At 38.9% G+C, this 19,283-nt stretch overlaps 2 protein-coding genes across 3 annotated transcripts; both read left to right on the plus strand.

Annotated features, from left to right (window-relative positions):
* Positions 1 to 2,954: 2,954 nt before the first annotated feature.
* Positions 2,955 to 7,447, plus strand: LOC129777672 (gastrula zinc finger protein XlCGF26.1-like). The gene is made up of 7 exons (XM_055784086.1): positions 2,955 to 3,172; positions 3,228 to 3,347; positions 3,405 to 4,025; positions 4,080 to 4,184; positions 4,256 to 4,391; positions 4,459 to 6,961; positions 7,031 to 7,447. The coding sequence occupies exons 1-6, from the start codon at positions 3,068 to 3,070 to the stop codon at positions 4,674 to 4,676; spliced, it is 1,305 nt and encodes a 434-aa protein (XP_055640061.1). The 5' UTR covers positions 2,955 to 3,067; the 3' UTR covers positions 4,677 to 6,961; positions 7,031 to 7,447.
* Positions 7,448 to 7,923: 476 nt separating this feature from the next.
* LOC129777671 (ATR-interacting protein mus304) lies at positions 7,924 to 18,688 on the plus strand. 2 transcript variants are annotated; one of them, XM_055784084.1, is made up of 6 exons: positions 7,924 to 10,119; positions 17,483 to 17,571; positions 17,629 to 17,831; positions 17,895 to 18,182; positions 18,248 to 18,427; positions 18,491 to 18,688. In XM_055784084.1, the coding sequence occupies exons 1-6, from the start codon at positions 8,365 to 8,367 to the stop codon at positions 18,658 to 18,660; spliced, it is 2,685 nt and encodes an 894-aa protein (XP_055640059.1). In that variant the 5' UTR covers positions 7,924 to 8,364; the 3' UTR covers positions 18,661 to 18,688. The 2 variants fall into 2 exon arrangements, with proteins under 2 accessions (XP_055640059.1, XP_055640060.1); XM_055784085.1 differs by having other exon boundaries at positions 8,019 to 10,119; positions 18,248 to 18,431; positions 18,491 to 18,628.
* Positions 18,689 to 19,283: the final 595 nt, after the last annotated feature.

Here is a 19,283-nt window from a genome sequence, read left to right on the forward strand (position 1 = left end):
CTCACAGCAAATCTTCCATTTGAATATGGCGTCAATTGTTTACGAAATTTTTGAGCTTGAGCTTGAGCTTTGGTAGACTGTACACTTCGTAGTTGCTCTCCGTGAATGAATATGGAGTCGATTGTTTACGAAATTCAGGACCAGTTAACGTTCGCCCAGTTAAAAAAAAAGCAGGCCAGTTAAACCAGGACCAGTTAGTGAGCGATTACTGTACTTGCATAATTTTTAGTAGTACTTAGTTGAGATTTTTATACCAAGAAATACGCCTTGAATGTATTCTTAGTGGCAAGCTCTAGAATATATGTAACCACAATGCAAGTCAGAAGAAACATGTTTGACGAGAACTGCTTGACCGTTCTGGAAGGACAAGACGAATATTGCACAAACATTAGAAAACGTGATTCTGCCACAAGTACTCCATTCGTTAAGAACATCATTATTCATTATTCATTTTTATTTTCCTTCATTGAAGTTTCATCCACACATGCACCAGTAACCTCAGTTCGACGAACTGGAAGCCTTTTTGAATGAGCTCGAATGAAGTTTTCTGGCCTTTCTTTGGTTTTCTAGCAGTTATGAATTTTGCCGTTCATCTTGAAAACAGAAAACGTATATTTTTCACCAAATAATGTTTATGGCAGAACGACGTTTGCCGGGTCAGCCAGTAATAATAAAGATTTTCCAAAAAACATTACCAAATCACTTTTTAGGGTGGGTTTAGACTAGTGATATATTCGTGTGAAGAAATATGATGAGATTTATAGAAATCGCATCAACTGTTTACACTATCGTGAACTTATATAATATAATGAATGTATTCATATTTTCGGTGAATTTATTCATGTGAAGTAGAACTGCATCCAACTTTAGTGATTTCTCACCAGTGAGAAAATTTACCAGCGTTGACATATGCCTGAATTTATTCTATACATTCTACACATATATACCTCGAAGAAGTGTATCATACAGTGACTCAAATCCGTAATCGTACTCCACCATGCAGATCTCTTTTCCCTTCTTTCCAAAATCGAAAACAATCTTTCGGAACATTCTGTTTAGATGAAATCATAGTGTCATATGAGATTTTAAAGTTTTGTTATCTGTTTTCAGAATAATGATTTTTATTTCTCGAAAAATGGCGAATTTGTGTGCTAATGTATGAAAATTTACTCAAACTCATATTCGTACGCTGGTCGGAATCTCAACTCGAATTCGAAGGCGTTGGCCAATTTCCGAATTCCATCATTAGTATGGTATCCCTTGTTCATTGCAACTATTTTTAGCTGTCTTTAGCCATATCTACGAGTTTTTTGTGTATTCGGAAGGAATATTCATCAATTTTTCATCAAGTGGTTTTTAAAATCGTTAATTTTAGAAATTTTATGGTTTCTAAATTTCCTACATAGATAACTCAGTTTTCAGATTTTTTACTGAGATTGATGTCGGAATATTGTGGAGGAATATCAATTACTTTTGAGCAATTGTAATGTAACCATGTACGAACTTTATATGTCTTGAACTCTGGGTCATTGTCTTGGCATATCTTGAATCCTCGATTCCATCACATTTTGTTGACACTTTGCTTCATATTTTCCTCCAGGATGTTCAAGTAAACATTCTGATCTAATACACCATCGATTTAAACAAAATTGCCCATACATGCATCCTCATACCATCCCTCCACCACCACCTTGTTTAAACTTTGCTTTCAGTTTTTTTTTACGTTTTATTCATCGTTGGCTTCCTCCATACGAAACGATAACCATCGGAGCCAAAAATATCAAATAAGAACCCATCTATGGAAGTAACATCTAGTAAGACATCAATGTCATCAGTAAGACATTGATGTGTTTCATGCTGAAATTGAAGTTACTGTTTTTTTTTGCTGAGAAACGGTTTGTCCTTCTGTGCTCAGGCATTCAAGCTGCCCTTCCTAGGCACATTACAAACTTTTTGTTTGCTCAATTTGGTTTTTATCGATGGTGTAATGGATCAGAATGTTTACTTGAACATCCTGAAGGAAAGTATGAAGCAAAGTGTCAACAAAATGTGATGGAATCGAAGATTCAAGTTATGCTAAGACAATGACCCAGAGCTCAAGACATGTAAAGTTCGTACATGGTTACATTACAATTGCTCCAAAGTTATTGATATTCCTTCACAATTATCCGACATCAATCTCAGTAAAAAACTGAGAAGGTTATCTATGTAGGAAATTTAGAAACCATTAAATTTCTAAAAATAACGATTTTTAAGCCACTTGAACGAAAAATTAATGAATATTCCTTCCGAATACACAAAAAAAAGTCGTAGATATGGCTAAAGACAGCTAAAAATAGTTGCAATGAACAAGGGATACCATACTAATGATGGAATTCGGAAATTGGCCAACGCCTTCGAAATCGAGTTGAGATTCCAACCAGCGTACGATTATGAGTTTGGGTCAAGTTTCATACATCAGCACATACATTCGCCATTTTCAGAGAAATAAAAACCATTATTCTGAAAACAGAAACCTTTTATCTCTCATATGACACTATGATTTTATCTATAGAATATACTTCTAGGCGCTTTGGATTTTTTTCCTTTTTCACATTGGTACCAAGACGGGTCTATGGTACTAGGTGAGGCCGTTTCGTCACTAAGTTGGTTAGGGGAGCGGTATATGAAAACAGTACGGAAGAAAGCAGAAGGGGAATTATTTCCTTGAAGCGTGAAAGAGACAGACTGATCACGAGCGAGCTTGGGCACAAGCGTATTGTGTTTTGTTTACAAACAAAACACAGTAGACTTCCAAGACGGCTGAAGAGTGGTTTTAGCAATTTGGCCCACCTTAGGATATACTTCTACGCGCCTTGATTGGTACAACCCTACTGATTGCTTGGTTATCTTTTCTTATTTTTGCATTATTGGCAACACTGAAAATTTTGACGTAACAAACACTCTGACGAAACACTCTCTGTTGTTAATCAAAAAGTCTCAGATCATAAACTTCATAAACTGCTGGATCAGTGTTTTTGATTTTCTACTGCAAATAACTACAAATCTGTATTGTATTTACATAAAAATGAAATATTGTCGAACTTGTGGAGAGCCACCTGGGGATCAGAACCAGCTTTCCGAAGATTTACAGGAATATTCCGATATATTTTACAATCTCACCTCCATCAGAGTAAGTGCACTATTTACGTGGGAAAGTGTCGATTAGTACATCATATATTTTATAGCTTACACCAGAAGAAGATCCTAATGGCCAAAGAATATGTAAAAATTGCCATTCCAAACTGCTGGAGTACAATGATTTCCGAAGTACTTGTATACAGGTGCACCACAGGCTGACTAACATTGTGAAGTTACAATTCAAAATTTCTTCAGTATTCAATGATAACCGTTAACTATTGTAGAAAAAAGAATTACAACCGGAGAAAACCCAAAATGAAGAGTTAGCAGAGCAGCACCCATTTGCAGAGATATTGAAAACAGAGTTGATAGAAAATAATGCCGAGGTTGACAAATGCGATGAGCCTGCAGAGGTTAACGAAAGTGTGGATTCGGACCATGAAACTTACATTTGTGAAATGGTTTCGGCATCATCATCAACGTCGGAAGAAAAAAGTGATTCGGAGGATGAAAAACCAAGAACAAGAACAAAGAATTCGAAACATCAACCCAAAAGCAAAATTACGGTGTATAGTTGTAACCTGTGCGACAAAAAGTTTCACACTGAAATAAGATACCAGGGTCACCTGAGAGTACACCAGGGTTTAAAGCCAGCTCTGTGCACGTACTGCGGGAAGGATTTTATGGAATATCGCAATTTGAAGTTGCATATAGCACAGAAGCATTCAAGCGAGAAGGTGAAATATCCGTGTGATTTTGCCGGCTGTGGATTGGCTTTCACTACCAAGCGAGGAATGGTCGTTCACAAAAGAAGACACGATCCAAACTATGTTTTACAAAAAACCAAGCAGCGCTGTGTTTGTGATCAATGTGGGAAGAGCTTTTTTGATAGTGCGACACTGAAGGTAGGTAGACTAAGCATGGATTTGCCTTTTTTCATGTTCTATAACGATTTTCAGGTACATAGTTATACCCATACTGGGAACATGCCTTTCGAATGTAAGATTTGCAACAAACGAATGCCCACAGCGCAAAAATTAAAGGAGCACACAATGAGACATGAGGTATATAAATGGGATTCTACTGGGATTTAAAAATTCGGAATCTGAGATGCTAATTGAATTACATTACACAGGGAATCAAGAACCACGTTTGTCCTCACTGTGGTTTGAAGAAGACTACACGATACGAATTGAAGGTTCACATGAATACGCACACAGGGGAGAAGCAGTACCCTTGTCGGTTTTGCGCGCAGTCCTTCAACTCAGTAGGTTAGTGTGAATCCTCGCGAATCAATTACTTATCAATCAATACTTATTTTGTTTGATATCATTACAGGCAACATGAGTCGCCACGTCAAAATTGTGCATTGTGGAGTAAAGGCATTTTCGTGCACTTATTGCGATCGTTCCTTCGGCAAAGCGGAAACGCTCAAGCACCACGTTATGACCCATACAGGTGAAAAACCACACGAATGTAGCGTATGCGGCAAAAGATTTATCCAATCAGTAGCACTTCAAACGCACATGAAGACTCACTGGAAGCACCAACAGTAGCGAGTTCTGAATCAGCGTCAGCGATGAAATAAGGAGTGTATCGAAAAGTAGTCTTAAACGTCTTGAACATTTAACACGTTATTACACATAAACGGGCGAACTTTTTTTGTCGTGTTATCAGAGCACGCTTTATTTACATGTCAAAAATCGAAATACAAGTAATTTAATCGCGGCCATAAAGTTGTTTTCGAAATATCGCGGATTGATTTGGAAACTAAAAACAATTGGTGCACCGAAAAGGGTGTTTTAAACCACAAAATAGCAAAAAAAATCAAAGTTCGTCCAGAAAGTGTTAAACGAAACGTCGTAAAGTTCGGTAATGAGTGTTCTTTCGAGGATCTCAGCAGAAGAGGACGAAAACCCGGACCAAGTAATGCCGAATTGGACCGAAAAGTTATAAACTATGTTCAGAAGAACAGGTCTGCATCTATTCCTGATTTGGCCAAGAAGTTCAAAGCCAGTGTTGGGATGATTCAGCGGATTAAACACAGACAAAACCTATAAAAAGCAAAAGTGGTCAAATAAACACCGGAACAGCAAGAACGCGCTAAAACACGTGCTATATGAGCGTATTTCGAACAATCCCAACCAGTGCATTCTCATGGATGACGAAACATACTCAATTTTATATCAAATCGATTGGAGAGAATGTGTCATTAGCGGATACGACAAAAGTGCTCGTTTGGCAAGCCATTTGCACGTGTGGCATGCGATCGTCAACTTTTTTTCACAAAAGGGAATATAAATGCTCAAATTTATGTGGAAGAATGCTTGGAGAGATTGCTTCCACCTTATAGAAAGCACGAGGCTCCTACTCTATTTTGGGCGGATTTGGTATCGACACATTATGCCCAATCCACTTTACAATGGTTTTCGGAAAACAAAATCATGTTCGTCGAAAAAGACCTCAACTAACTTAACATTCCCCAGTTGCGACCAATTGAACGCTTCTGGGCAATTGTCAAGGCCAAGTTCAAGAAGAAAGGTACAGTGTCTACAAATTTGTCAGAGTTCAAAAAGAATTGGTTTGCAGCGTCCAGAAAGTGCACAAAGACTACTGTGCAGAATTTGATGAGTGGAGTGAAATCTAAAGACGCGTCCACATTTCGCCATTTCAATAAAATTCACCTTTGTAAACACTTTCTGAACGTTTTCAGTTTTATTTTGATGTTTGAAAGTTTGAGACTACTTTTCGATACACTTATCGGAACGTTCCATGGTTTTTTTTTTCGATTTCTCCATCAATTTGAGAATATTTCATTCATCATTTTTGGCGGCATACATTAAAACAAGATCTCTCTAATACCGTCTCTTGTATGTTGTCTATACGATTTATTGTTGAATTTCAATATAGTTTTCCACTCAACACAATTATTTTAAACTCTTAACATTCAATAATCATGTTCGGAACTATATAGCGCACGAGTGCGTTTGTGTTTACAGATCTGTTCTTCAACGATAAAAAAGCGACGCATGCCGTGGAATGAATGACAGAGGGGGTTTTTAAAATACTATGTAAACATAAAACAAACAGAAGAGCGGAAGAAGTAAACGAAAACAGAAGGTTAATCGTTCTAGTCGGAAATTTGAAGGCAAGTCAGGTGGCAGGTGTCAGGTACTAGCAACATCTCAAGTATACTGCCGGATTTACAATCATTTTCAATTAGCGCGTTCTTCTTCAATAACGATTTTTATTCGTCAACCAATCAGAGCAAAGCGCGAAACCATCCATAACAGTGCGAAAAAGATAGAACTCTCCATGTTTTGGCTGCGAAAATCGCCTTGCTTTGACAGGAGATACCACATACATCGGACAGGTGGAACATTATATGCTAGATGGGTGGAACGATATATCGAAATAAATGTTCAACTCTATACATATGAAACACTTCATCAAGTGAGAGCTGAGTTGTTCACCTACTGCAAGCGTATTGCTGCATAATCATAATTACTTTCACACATTTTTTGTTAACATTCGATTGAATTTGTTAGTTTTTCAATTATCAATTATTTGGAATTTTATACTTGCATTCACACATCTAGCGATATGATTTTGTTCCACCAATCTAGTACCACCGTGTCCATAACAAATAATGGCAGTATGATTAGAGGGATGCAGGTTTGACAGACATATTATGATAAGGTACCTTGGTGGAAGAGACGTGGCAGATGGGATAAGAGACAGAAACCGAGAAGTTGGATTAAAAGCTGCGAAATAAGACAACAGTGAAAAGACGGAAATTCACGGAGTTAAGCTCTACACATATCGATGGCTTGGAAGCAAAGTAAGTCGAAACTGATACCTAAAACTAAATTTAAACAAAGCCAGATTATACAATTAATACACAAAATAGTTTATTTTTAGCTGTGCTTACTGTCCGAAAGGCCAACGATTCTCATGCCTCAGGAAATCAAAACCGGAAGGCTCGTCGAAAAATGTTGATGGGTATAAAGCGAAAGTTGAATCTATATAAAACATCCATAACATCCGCGGGATCGGTTCAGTTTTCTGATGGGAGCAAACATGACTGTCCCGAGAGGGAAATTCCGTCAAAGGAAATCGGGAACAGCACCATCAACATCTCTAATGAGAAACCTATCGAATCGACCGGTTCTGATAGCTTAATTCAAGCTCTGCGGCAAGAGGTATCGTAGAGTTACAGAAAGCTTCAGGTTTGCCTTTCCCCTGGGTTTTAATTAGGAAGAAAACCTAATTGGATTTACGCTGCAATGAATATACATTAAGCTGAAATACAATAGAAACAAACTTATTCAGACAAATTTATTATACCGCTCCATGATACTTGCAAAGCTAATACGTTACAGTCTCACTACTATTGATGCACTGGTCAGTCCAGAATACCTTGTCATAAACGTACCCTGGTACAGAGCGTAGCCGATTTTGGGCTAAGGGTGCTCATACACTGTTTGACCGAAGCCAAATATTTGACTCTTTTTGACAGATAAATTTTGTCCAACGTGTACTGATCAAATATATTCTACACAAAACACGACAAGCAAATATTAAATTATTGGATGCCTAAAATATTTTTTCAGTCTGTTCTTCGAACCTGTCGGTATATGGTTAGGTTACCTTGAATATTTGGCAAACAAAATAGTGTTTGTACAAATATCAAATCAAACCTTATCTGTCAAAAAATATCAAATATTTGACCTCCGGGCAAACAGTGTACGGGCACCTTAATGAATCATGGATCTGCTCGACATATATGTTTATTAGTACAGTAGGAAATTACTATAGATTGGTAGCATTTAACAAAAAAATTCGTTATATTTACTAATTATTTCTCTCAGTGTATATTTGTGTCGTGTTTGGAGACATTTTTTTCATGCCGTATAAAGATATGCAAACGATAAAATCTGACATCACTGCCGCTAGAACACCTCCTCAAGAGTCAAATTCAAAACTCCGAGTTTGTTTACATGTGTTGCCCAAAATTTGTAGTTAGCATTAAACATTCCGAAAGTTTGTACATAGTGTAACCAACCAGTTATAAATGAGTACCATCGTGTGTTAAATATTATTCCAGCGCTATTGTTTGTTTTAGAGTGTCGGTAATGTCATGTGTTCCCGGAGTCGCTTGTTTCAGCTTTGAACAGCCTTAGTATTATCAGCCTTCGAATGTATACATTCGTATAAATTGTACAAATAAACTAGTCGGTAGCAATGGCCTCGAAACGCTTCGGAAACTTCCAGCTGAAGGAACCCTCGGCTGCGAGTAAAAAACCTCGACTGGAATTGAACGGTAACAGCAAGCCTGCTGCAATTCCCAGCCAGCTGCAAGCGCCGACTGCTTCAACTGCGTTAAGAACACCAACAACCCTCGCCAGATCGTCGTCTTCCAAAACCGACTACTTGTGGGGTGATGAGGATGATGAGTTCATTATTTTGGCTTCGCAGGCGGTCGAAGAGGTAGAAATGATCCACCAATCTCAAACAGCAGATACCACATTTGGAAAGTTCAGTAAAGAGGTGGTTACGAGTACACAAACCACAAAGGTTTCCAACGTATCAAATGCCAGAGATTTAATGCCCCCACCTGCGGCGATTCCAAGTTCCTCTCGAGCACCTACGGTGCCCAACGAAGTAATGGATCTGCTGACAGAAGATGACGATGTGTTTACTGAGCAGTTCGACGATAATTATGACACCGTAGAGAAGCATATTGACGATTTTTTCAACAATGTTGGTGATGACTTTAATCTAGACGAGTTCCGCCAAGGTGGAAGCGGTGAGGCTCCTGAGCGCAGAGAGAATCCCACACTGTCACCGGAGAGAAAGAAGACGAATCAAACGGAGATGGATAGGAGGCCTGTGCCCTTGTATCAACCCAAGCAACCGCCTTTCGTCAACGGAATGTGTCCTGGGAAAGGAGTTTCAAAGGGACGAATTATGCCAAGTCAACAGCAACAGACCGACAAGGAGGCACTAGCAAATGCCGCTAAAAAGAAGGATCATGCAAAAGATTTGCAAGTCAAGTTTCTCACCGGTCAGCTAGAGATGGCAAGTAAGAAGACCGAAAAGCTCCAAACGGATTACAGCGAGGTGCTCGAGCGAATTCAGATTCGTGACGGAGAAGTGTCTATGTTACGATATGAGCTGAAGAATGTGAAAAATCAAAATGAGCAGCTGCGGTTGGAGAAGATGAAGGAAAATGAAACGATGAAGAAGGAGTGGGTTGAAAAAATGAAGGACCTTGAGAAGGTAATAATGGCCCAGAAGGCAGATCTTGAGTTCAAAACTATGGAGATGATGAATCTGAAAACTAAGCGATTGAACAACTCATTCCGAGTTGATAATGGCGAGGGTGTTAGCATTGAGAAGCCAGTCACCGAACAGGACTTCAAAATTCACAGCCATTGTCTCCAACGCCTTCCCAATTCTTCATGTACACAATATGAAATCGACTCCAAAATATTTGAGCTTTCTGCGGAAAGTATTTCAAAATTTAACATCAACAGCAGAATCTTCAGTTTCTCCAAAGGTGATGCGGCACTTTCCCAGCATTTGGGTCACCTTCAAGCGTGTCTCTCACAGCTGGTGTACTTGAAAGGGGCACTTCCTGTTGATACCGTTGTATTTATCGCGCAAACAGCGCATCAGGCCATCGACCAAATCAAGAAATACTCGTATCGATTGCAATTGATACGAGTTAAGGATAGTAATAATGGAGCGAAAGATGCGTACGATTTTCTCTGTAAAAACCATAAAAAGAGTCGGTTGGAGGGTGATGTTAATATTTACCAACGGGAGCCCATTTCCTACAACGAGAAAGCCATTATCCAGCGGAGATTTTTGGCAGCTCTCGGGCTTCTCTGTAGGTACCTACCTTCATTGGCGGTCAGATTAATGCGGCGGCAGGATGGGGATGACAGTTGCGTAACCATTCTCAGTAAGGCTTTGAACAAAGTTAGTTATTCGGTGAGTGCCTTTCTATCAGGCGTCGTGCACAAATTACGTAACGCTAAAAATGCGATTTTGGACCACCTCCCCCTTCCCTATGTAACAAAAAGTAACGCAAGACAAACCTCCCTCATACTCATGTTACGTAACGCTAATCTTTACACCAAGTCAATGTCGTTCTTTCAATTTAAAAAAATTAGATATCTGCTCAGATCGGAATCAAATGTTCTTACGAATGTTTCATATACGCAAATAGTGACATCGGAAGAATGTTCGACAAGTTCATTGAATTTTTAACAAACAGACGGAAAATTAATGCTGACATCAGTTGGGAATGGTGCTTTCAACCCATCTGGAGTTAAGCTGAGAGGAACATGGGCTGATATAAATTTATGTTGATTTACATTACTCCAGAGCAGCAATTCTTGTCGCTATATTCACTACTTGCAAAGAGCCTGGGATGTGCTCTGCTTAATCGAATTTGGAGTTTGTGAACTCAATTTATTCTGCTTTGACGGAATATTCGCCGATCGCTAGATTATTCCCCACATCAGCTAAAGATTCCCCTGCATACTTAAAATGTTTCGTTTCCAGTTGAGATCCCCCATGATCATGAGGAAGTATTGAACTTACTTAATCCCGGGGAAGAGGAGCCATCCGACGTTCAATGATTGAAAGCTCTGCGTCCTGAAGCATATGTAGTAACGCGTATAGGATCGAGATTCAATTGATTAAAATCGAAAATATGTATGACCTTTTTAAAACGGGTTCTCGTCAGGTACTCCATCCATACTTTTCATGATTATTGATTTGATTATTCCTTGAAGCTGAATAATACCAAAATAGGCAGCTCGCTCACCCTTGCAAAATCGAGCCCATGAGAAAATGCGTCCAAAGAACAGTGCCTTCCTGAACGAACTGCAAAGTACATTGGACCACTGTATTGAGCTGCTTCGGCATGACCAAGTGGCCCTAGCATCCTGCGATAACAGATGGAATGAGCTTTTATTAAGTAGCCAACACAGAATCATGATCTGTGTTTTTGGTCTGAAAAAAATCTTTTCATCTAAGCTTTTTCTCAAAAAAATCTGTATAAGGTTTATAAGTCCAATTTTTAAACATAATTTTAGCTTTAGTATCATCGATTAGCATAGAAATTATTGATTAGACGATGTTGATGGTAATGGTATCCACGTAACATATACACTGTAGTAAAAATACATTGCTTTATTGAGGTGCAATGGAAATTTATTCAGTTACCAGGGGATGCTTGTTCACATTGGCAATGTAAATACCTTCATTATAATACAGGGTGGGCCATTTAAAGTGGAAGGAATTGTTTTTGCAATAGCAAAGTAAAGAAGTGGAATTTTAAATTTTTTTTTTGAAATTCATTTATTTTGGTCCAAGGAGATTTGTTCTAACTACTTTTTGATTATGATATCTCGTAAATAACCGCCTCTGGCCTTGACCGCAAAATGTGCCCTTTTTTCGGCATTTTCCATCACTTTGCCCAATGTTTCGGCCGATATGGCAGCAATTTCTTGTCGGATATTGTCTTTCAGCGCAGCCAGGGTCCTTAGTTCACCAGTGTATACCTTGGATTTTAAATATCCCCATAAAAAAGTCAGGAGGCGTCAAATCAGGTGATCTCGGTGGCCAGTCATAATCGCCGTTTTTCGATATTAATCTTCCGGGGAATATTTCGCGCAATAATTTGGTCGTGGCAGCCGCTGTATGGCATGTAGCGCCGTCCTGTTGGAACCAGTAATTGTCCAATTCATTTTCACGAACAAATGGCAATAAAAAATCGGTTATCATTGTCCGATAACGCTCCCCATTCACGGTTACCGTTGCTCCATTTTCGTTTTCAAAGAAGTACGGGCCGATGACTTTATCGGCATAAATGCCACACCACACAGTAACTTTTTGGTCGTAAAGAGGTTGCGTTTCGATGAATTGAGGGTTTTCAGTGGCATAAAACCGACAATTTTGTTTATTCACTCCTCCATTCAAGTTGAAATGCGCCTCATCAGACATTATGATTTTTTGCCAAAAGCCACAATTGAGAAGTTATTTTGAATGTACAGCTGAACAATTTCAGCGCGTTGTTTAGGTGTGTATTGTTCCATGGTTAAAATTGTACTGAAATGACGCTTCCAACGCGGTATGACATTTGTTAATCTGACATCTCTGTCAAAAGTTATGGGGTTGCCAGATGCTTCCACTTTAAATGGCCCACCCTGTATATTTTAGGTACACACAAAAATGTAATGGTAGTAATGAATTAAAAGGTAGCATAATATGGCTAAATTGGAGAGAACTGTCAACGCTTGGCACATAAAGTTACAATATAGCTAATGCTTAGGATATGGACTGGACAGGAATTTTTCATTCTAAACAAATTAATAGGGTATGTTATGTTTTTATTCAAATTTTTATTTTTATTCAAACATTAGTCCAACCATTTGATGGTTCAGCAGATGGTCCTAAAACCTTTGTCTAGTTGTCGTCGGTTCAGTAGCTTGCGTTTGCAGATGCTTTTTCTACATCTCAGTGGCGTCTCGTCCATATGTGCACCTCGTGCACCGCACAACCTAATATTTAAAAAGAAAAAAAAATGAAACGCTCCTACTCTGCTATGCACAGACTAGAGCCCAAAAAAGAAACGTCTATAAAAGAAACGTCTATGAAAAACATACGACTCTCCCAGTCCACGCACTGTGCAGAATTATGTATTTTGTTTTTTTTAACCATTTATACTATGCACTCCCCAGTCAGTGCACATCGATTAGTGCACAAAAATTACGTATATCTACACACTGATTAATAAAATTGTGTTGAAGCTTCGGGTAACTAAACTGCCAATGTGTTGGCAACGATTTCGTGCAGTGGACTCTGAGCACAAGAGAAGAGAATGGTGGTTTGTTGATTCCACCATCTCCTCATCGATGGTCTCTCTCGATTCTCTCGCAACCCGAGTTTAGAACACCAGATCGGCGCGCTTTGCGTAAGATGCTTTTATGTAGCGGCTCTCTGAAAGCTTACTTGACGCAGATGATTTATTACGTCATCGACATCAGTCTCTGTGCACTTTTTCGGTGAACAGATAGAGCGGCGATCACACGCTCTAGTAAATTGCCAATGTATTAGCGTATATATCGTGCATATTTTGCTTTGCATGTGAGGAGATCCATGCTTTAGATCGGGGCCCTGGCAATCCTATCCCAACCAAAGCGAATTGAGCGTAGGCAACATAAAGCAGGGCTCGCGCTCAGGGACTCACGTATTGTTTACTGTTTGGAGTCAGATATGTTAATGTTTGATTACATTGGATAGTTTCCTTTAGTAAGCGATGTTTGGATACCCATCCGGAAGCTTGCTTGTCGATTTGCAATTAAAAACACTGCTGCAGGAACGCGCGGAGCATTTTATTTTTAATTTCAGGTTAAGATTTCTATGCTCATGGTTTTCTATGCTGGCTACAAAAAGGCGGCAATCTTAGCAATCCCTTGCTTTAGATTTGCTGTCGGATTGGCACACTCCAGATGACGAAATTTCATCCAGTTTTTTTCGGTGTGCCAATTGAGATTCGCGATAAATCATCACAAATCACACTGTTGGGCAGTATATTGTCGATGAGTTTTTGAAAAGGCCGTCTGCGAAAAGAACTGTGGAAGAGAAATAACTTTTTGCGAAAATGGATTTTCCGCGGCCAAAACTGGACAATTTAAAAACGACTTGTGCTAGAAACGGTAAAATAGTTACACGAAACTTTGATGCTACAGCTCACGACGCGAAGTGGCTATGTGGTTCAGGGACAAGAGTAAAGCTATTTTGATGGCCTTGTTTGCTGTTAAAGAGCCCAGCATCAAACAGTGTAGAGATACTTTTATTTTGACGTGGGACTACGTCTAACCGGAATATATGGAGGGTAAAATGAAAACCTAAACACAGAACATGCAGGAAAAAATGAAAGATTTCGAATGCTTATAGCTCGAACATTTCGTACTGGAGCTTTTGTTCCCACCGAAATTTGTTCCCTAATAGAGATTTCTAAACCAAGGTGCCTGGAGAAATCGGTATTTCAAATTCATGCAAGTCGGGGGTATTTTTGTTCCGACTGGAATGTGTTTCCCTAACACAGACTTCAAATCCATGAAGCGTGGGGAAATCGGCATTGCGAATTCATACAAATCGGGAGTATTTTTGTTCCGATTGAAATGTGTTTCCCTAACACAGACTTCAAAACCGAGGTTTCTGGGGAAATCGGCTCTGCAAATAAATGCAAACTGCGAGTACTTTTGTCCTCGCTTGCCTTTGTGCAGAGTGGAATATGTCTGTCCTAACATGATCTTCTAAACTTAGGAACCTGGGAAAATCGTGCAGACACTAGAAGCGAATGAACTTCCCAGTTTCAAACAAATTCGAGATTCGAGAAGTATGTACACTTTTGGGATGTAAACTTCAGAGGGAAATGTAAAATAAAATAATCGTTTGATAATTTTTTTTTGTCTTTTTTGTCTTTATTGGAAAGATTTTCAGCCTTAGGCTGGTTCATCATATGTTTGATAATTCTTCCGTACATATATTTTGTTCTAGTCATCATACCAAACGTAAAAGGTCCGTCATTAAATTTACTTGTAACGAAGAACAATCAATCACAATAAATGAATTGACTTCACACGGCATTTGTTCATTTTTTTCACTCACAGAGCAAATATATTGAACTCAATTGAATTTGGAAACTGTTTCATTCAATTAAGAATTTAATCAATACAAACGAATGATTGCTAAGCTAAGGTAGTTCCACGTGAACCTTGCGGTTATATCATAGATATAACCCACTCATTTTTTTATTTTTTTTAAATTTTCATTAAAAGATACATTCATTTGACATAAGTCTTAATGAACTATACAGAGTAGGATATGCAGATTTGAATCATCTATCTTTTGCTATAAATACTCATTCAGCTACCAAAGAGCACACCAACAACAGCATGACATGCCGCACGTTTGAGAAAATTTGCATTGAAGATGCGTTAGATCATGCTAATGAAATCGTAAGAAACAAGCATAATTCAATTGTGAAGAAAAACAGAGAAGGCATGAAAATTCTCATTGAATTAGTTCGTCTTCTCAGTTCACATGGGCTGAGCTTCCGAGGTCACGATGAAAGCATAACGTCTGTGAATAGAGGAAACTATAAGGACATGTGTAACTTTTTGGTTACGAAAGATATGTCGGTTTCCGTCTTCATAAATACCACGGTAGTATTTTCTGGAACATCAGAATAAATTCAGAATGAGTTTAGTTTACTGCATCAATTTGGCGTATCACCTGCTAAGCTGGTTGCGCAAACATATGATGGAGCTCGAGTGGAGATAGAGGAAGAAATCCAGGCGATCGCAAAGAAGTCGTTTCCAAACGCTAATCATATTAATTGTAGGACGCATGTTCTCAATATTGTTTTTCTGCACTCTTGCACGAATAATTCAAAAACAAGGAAATGTTTTTCTTCCCTCTCTTCGTTGGCACCATTTTTCATCCAAAGCTCAAAGTGCGATTACGAGTTGAAGAAATTTATGCAGCAGAAGATCCCGAACTTGTGCAGAGTCAAGTGGGCCTACAGCTCTAGGATGATCAACATAGTTGAAACATATAATAGAGCAATTTCTACTTTTCTGAAAGAAATGTATCTAGGTGACACAAAGTGGGATGATGATACGATTTCACTCGCACCAGGGCTGCAAGGATACATGCTGGATTTTGTGAAAGTGGAATTAGGAGGTGAACTGCGAGTGTTCTATACGAAGCCACTGATCGGTAGCAATCTTGACGATATTTTTCCGGAAATTGTTTTATTCGCAAAGCTAATACTAACGCTTCCTCCAACCACAGCATCGGTCAAACAAAGTTTTTTAGTTCTTCGTAGACTGAAAACTTACTTATGATCAACGATGGGAGAGGAGCGACTGAAAAAGCTTATGATTATGGCTATTGAGCTTCAACATCAGGAGCAATTTATCGCTTCTTGAGCTTCAACATCAGGAGTAATTTATTGGAAAACCTTTTTGCGACTGATTTTCGATTTAAATTTCATTACTGTATCACCAGAAGAAATTTGATTAAAAAGATAATTTGTCCCTGAAAACAAGACTCTAATATTATGTTTAAGAAACATTCTGTCGCACTCCATTACGCATCTAAACTTATGCAATGTAATATTGAATTTATATACAATCTACTACGCACGATTATGAAAAATAGCTCAAAATAAGAATTAGACTCAAAAATGTTTGAAATATGAGGAAACACGAGATAGTTCAGTCAATCCACTAAAATTCTTAGATAAAAAAACAATATTCGAGCACTAATTAGCCCCTTTCTTTTGCATTGTTGAGCAGAAATTTATCAAATTTTGGGTTTCGCTGGTTCGCCGTGCACAACTAGTCAATTTACTCACGAGACGCCACTGCTAAATCTCCAAAGTCTGGTCCTGGAACATCATATTTGATGTATTATTCTTGACATATATTATTCCAGAAAGTAAGATGAAGTTCTCTGGTGTCCGAATTAATCTAAGTGAATTCAGGTATTCCAGTTTGTTTTGTTCAATTCAACAATCAATAGCAAAACGTAGTTCAAAAAACAGTAAAATAGGATTTCGCTCATAGTTGAATCTCTCTAGGATATGTTTAACAACGGATTCCAGTGAGAGCGGGCGAACTCAGCATTTTCAATGATTCGAGCTTCAATATTTCCTGAACTGATTTAATCCCTTCTTTTCGATTTGAGCTGTGCATTTTCATTTCATTTGAAAAATAAACTTTCAAAGGAAATTAATTTTCACTACAGTATGAGTACACTTTTAGAATTTACATTATCTGTGCTCTAGTAAGAAAAAGATGAAAGATATTAGTTATCGCAACGTTATTTTAAAAAATCTGTAAATTCTGTATGAAACACAGAAAATTGTAATCTGTATCTACAGATTCTTGGTTTGAAAAATTGAAGAAGTACAGATTATTATGTAGATATGGTAACCCTGTTCGAGATGCATCTACCGGTGCTTGCTTACCGGTCGCCGTTAAACCCATTAAAACACATGCTTAGACATCTTGGCTCAGGAAACACACCTCATTCGGTCCCAGAATCGAAGCTAGCTGCTCAAGTATATAGGGGCCCATAAATTTATTGAGGAATAAAAATGGAATTTTGTTGTGTAACGATCACGGCTAAAGCCACACCCCCCCTCCCCACTATGTCACATTAAGTGATGCAACCTCGACCCCCCTCCCCCCTACTCGCGTTACGTAATTTGTGCACGACGCCCTACTTCTGCTTCACTGGAAATGTATCACATGCACTGTTGTTTCAGAATGATTTATACGATCATTTTGGAATGATTGCAGCCGCTGCCTCACTCTTATGTGGCCTCAGTTACCATGTATGTCAGTTGGAAGAACGGTAAGTTTGATACAACCTTTTCAAAACCGGCAATTGATTAGTTGAAATAATATTCAGAGGAACACAGATGGTGGGCTTCCTGAGATCGATCATATACTGCCGACCAGACTGTGCACTCACACTGACCCATGTGTCGGAAGCACTGTACCGGATATCATCTGCAGAGCAATCAATGGAACTCATCAATCACCTCTGTTGGCGTAGTAAGCCTGAATGCTTCACAAAGAGCAGTGCCTTCAAAATGATACAATTCACTAAAGGTACAACGAGAGGCTAACGCGGTTCAATCTGAACCTTTTTTCAACCAAAGAATATCCTTTCAGATTCTTGCATTCTACAAATATATGGAATGTTGCTGGAAACGTCGGTACCACAAAACCGGTCCCTCAGTGAGCCAGAAATAGTCCACCTTGTTGCAAACACTCGAAACACCATCTACTTCCTGCGGAATGCAATGGCACGTCCGGTCCGGTGGCTGAGACAATTCTTCCAACGTTCGGAAAACTCCTCCCGATTGGTGTCGTGCCAGTGTCACATTCGGATCACCAACGCCTTCGTGGTTTTATTTCATAAGCTGCTGTATTGCTGGACGCGAAGTCCGCTGCAGATAGGTACATACTCTGTGCTTATTATCCTTAAGCGCTGTATGTTTGAGAGAAGCAATTGTTCGTTTCAGAATTCAACACGATGCTGCAGATTACGCAGAATGGTGTGCTTTTGCTGTTTGATTTATTCCAAACCGTGTATCGAAGGGTAATTCTCCAAGTTGGTGGGCATGCGATACAGTGTCGACTACAGGCCACTTGCAACTGGTTGGTTCAGCATCAGAATGACTTCCGATTCCAGCAAGCGCACAGTTAGTAAATTATCTCTGGGCTACTAATTTGAATGTATTTGCAATGAGTTTACTTATTTTCAGAGGCAGCATTACGCCTGCTGGACCTACGGTTGGTAATGGATGAACCGTTGAAGTCCAGTGATGACGAGGACCGAACGGATTCGGATGACGAAAGTTCCGATCAAGAGCGCCAAAAAATATACGATGATCTGTTCGAGGGTTTTTTCACCAGTAAAATAATGCTCTCATGATTTTCTTTCTTTTTTCTGGTGGATTATGAACGATTTCCGAATGCCACATTTGTATTAGGAATAATTGAGGAGATACAATTTTTGGGATCATTGCTAGTGCTGAAATTCTTCTTCCATTACATTCTTCAACGCACATGCAGACAAATTATAAGCCGGCGGTTGCATACAAATTGCAGCGACCAATTGAAATCTGTTACATATATAAATGATAAAAGAGTTTTCAATCGAACAAATTCATTTCGAGTAATTTTTTAGGCCTCCGTCGTTCCAAACTTCGTTTCAAAACGTGCATTTTGCTCACCTGTTCGATTGTTTGTACACAGGATAACGAATTGCAATAAATGTAAGCAATTTGATCACGCGATTGTCTACTGTTGCGTTGCACAAATTGCGGGGAGAGTCATGATGAACACACACACAGGTACATCGATTTAGAAGTCTGTGTTGGGGAAACCGTGAACCGGGCCAATCAAAACTTGGCAGTTAGGGCTTGACATTTTACAGTTATTCAATTGTTCATCTCATGAAAAATAACATTTTATTAATTGTGATAGGCGCGTAGAAATATTTCCTATCAATTGATGCAAACATCTTTCCGATCTGTTAAGAAATGTTCGATTTAT

Source organism: Toxorhynchites rutilus, chromosome 3 (genome assembly GCF_029784135.1).
Source record: "Toxorhynchites rutilus septentrionalis strain SRP chromosome 3, ASM2978413v1, whole genome shotgun sequence".
Taxonomy (NCBI): domain Eukaryota; kingdom Metazoa; phylum Arthropoda; class Insecta; order Diptera; family Culicidae; genus Toxorhynchites; species Toxorhynchites rutilus.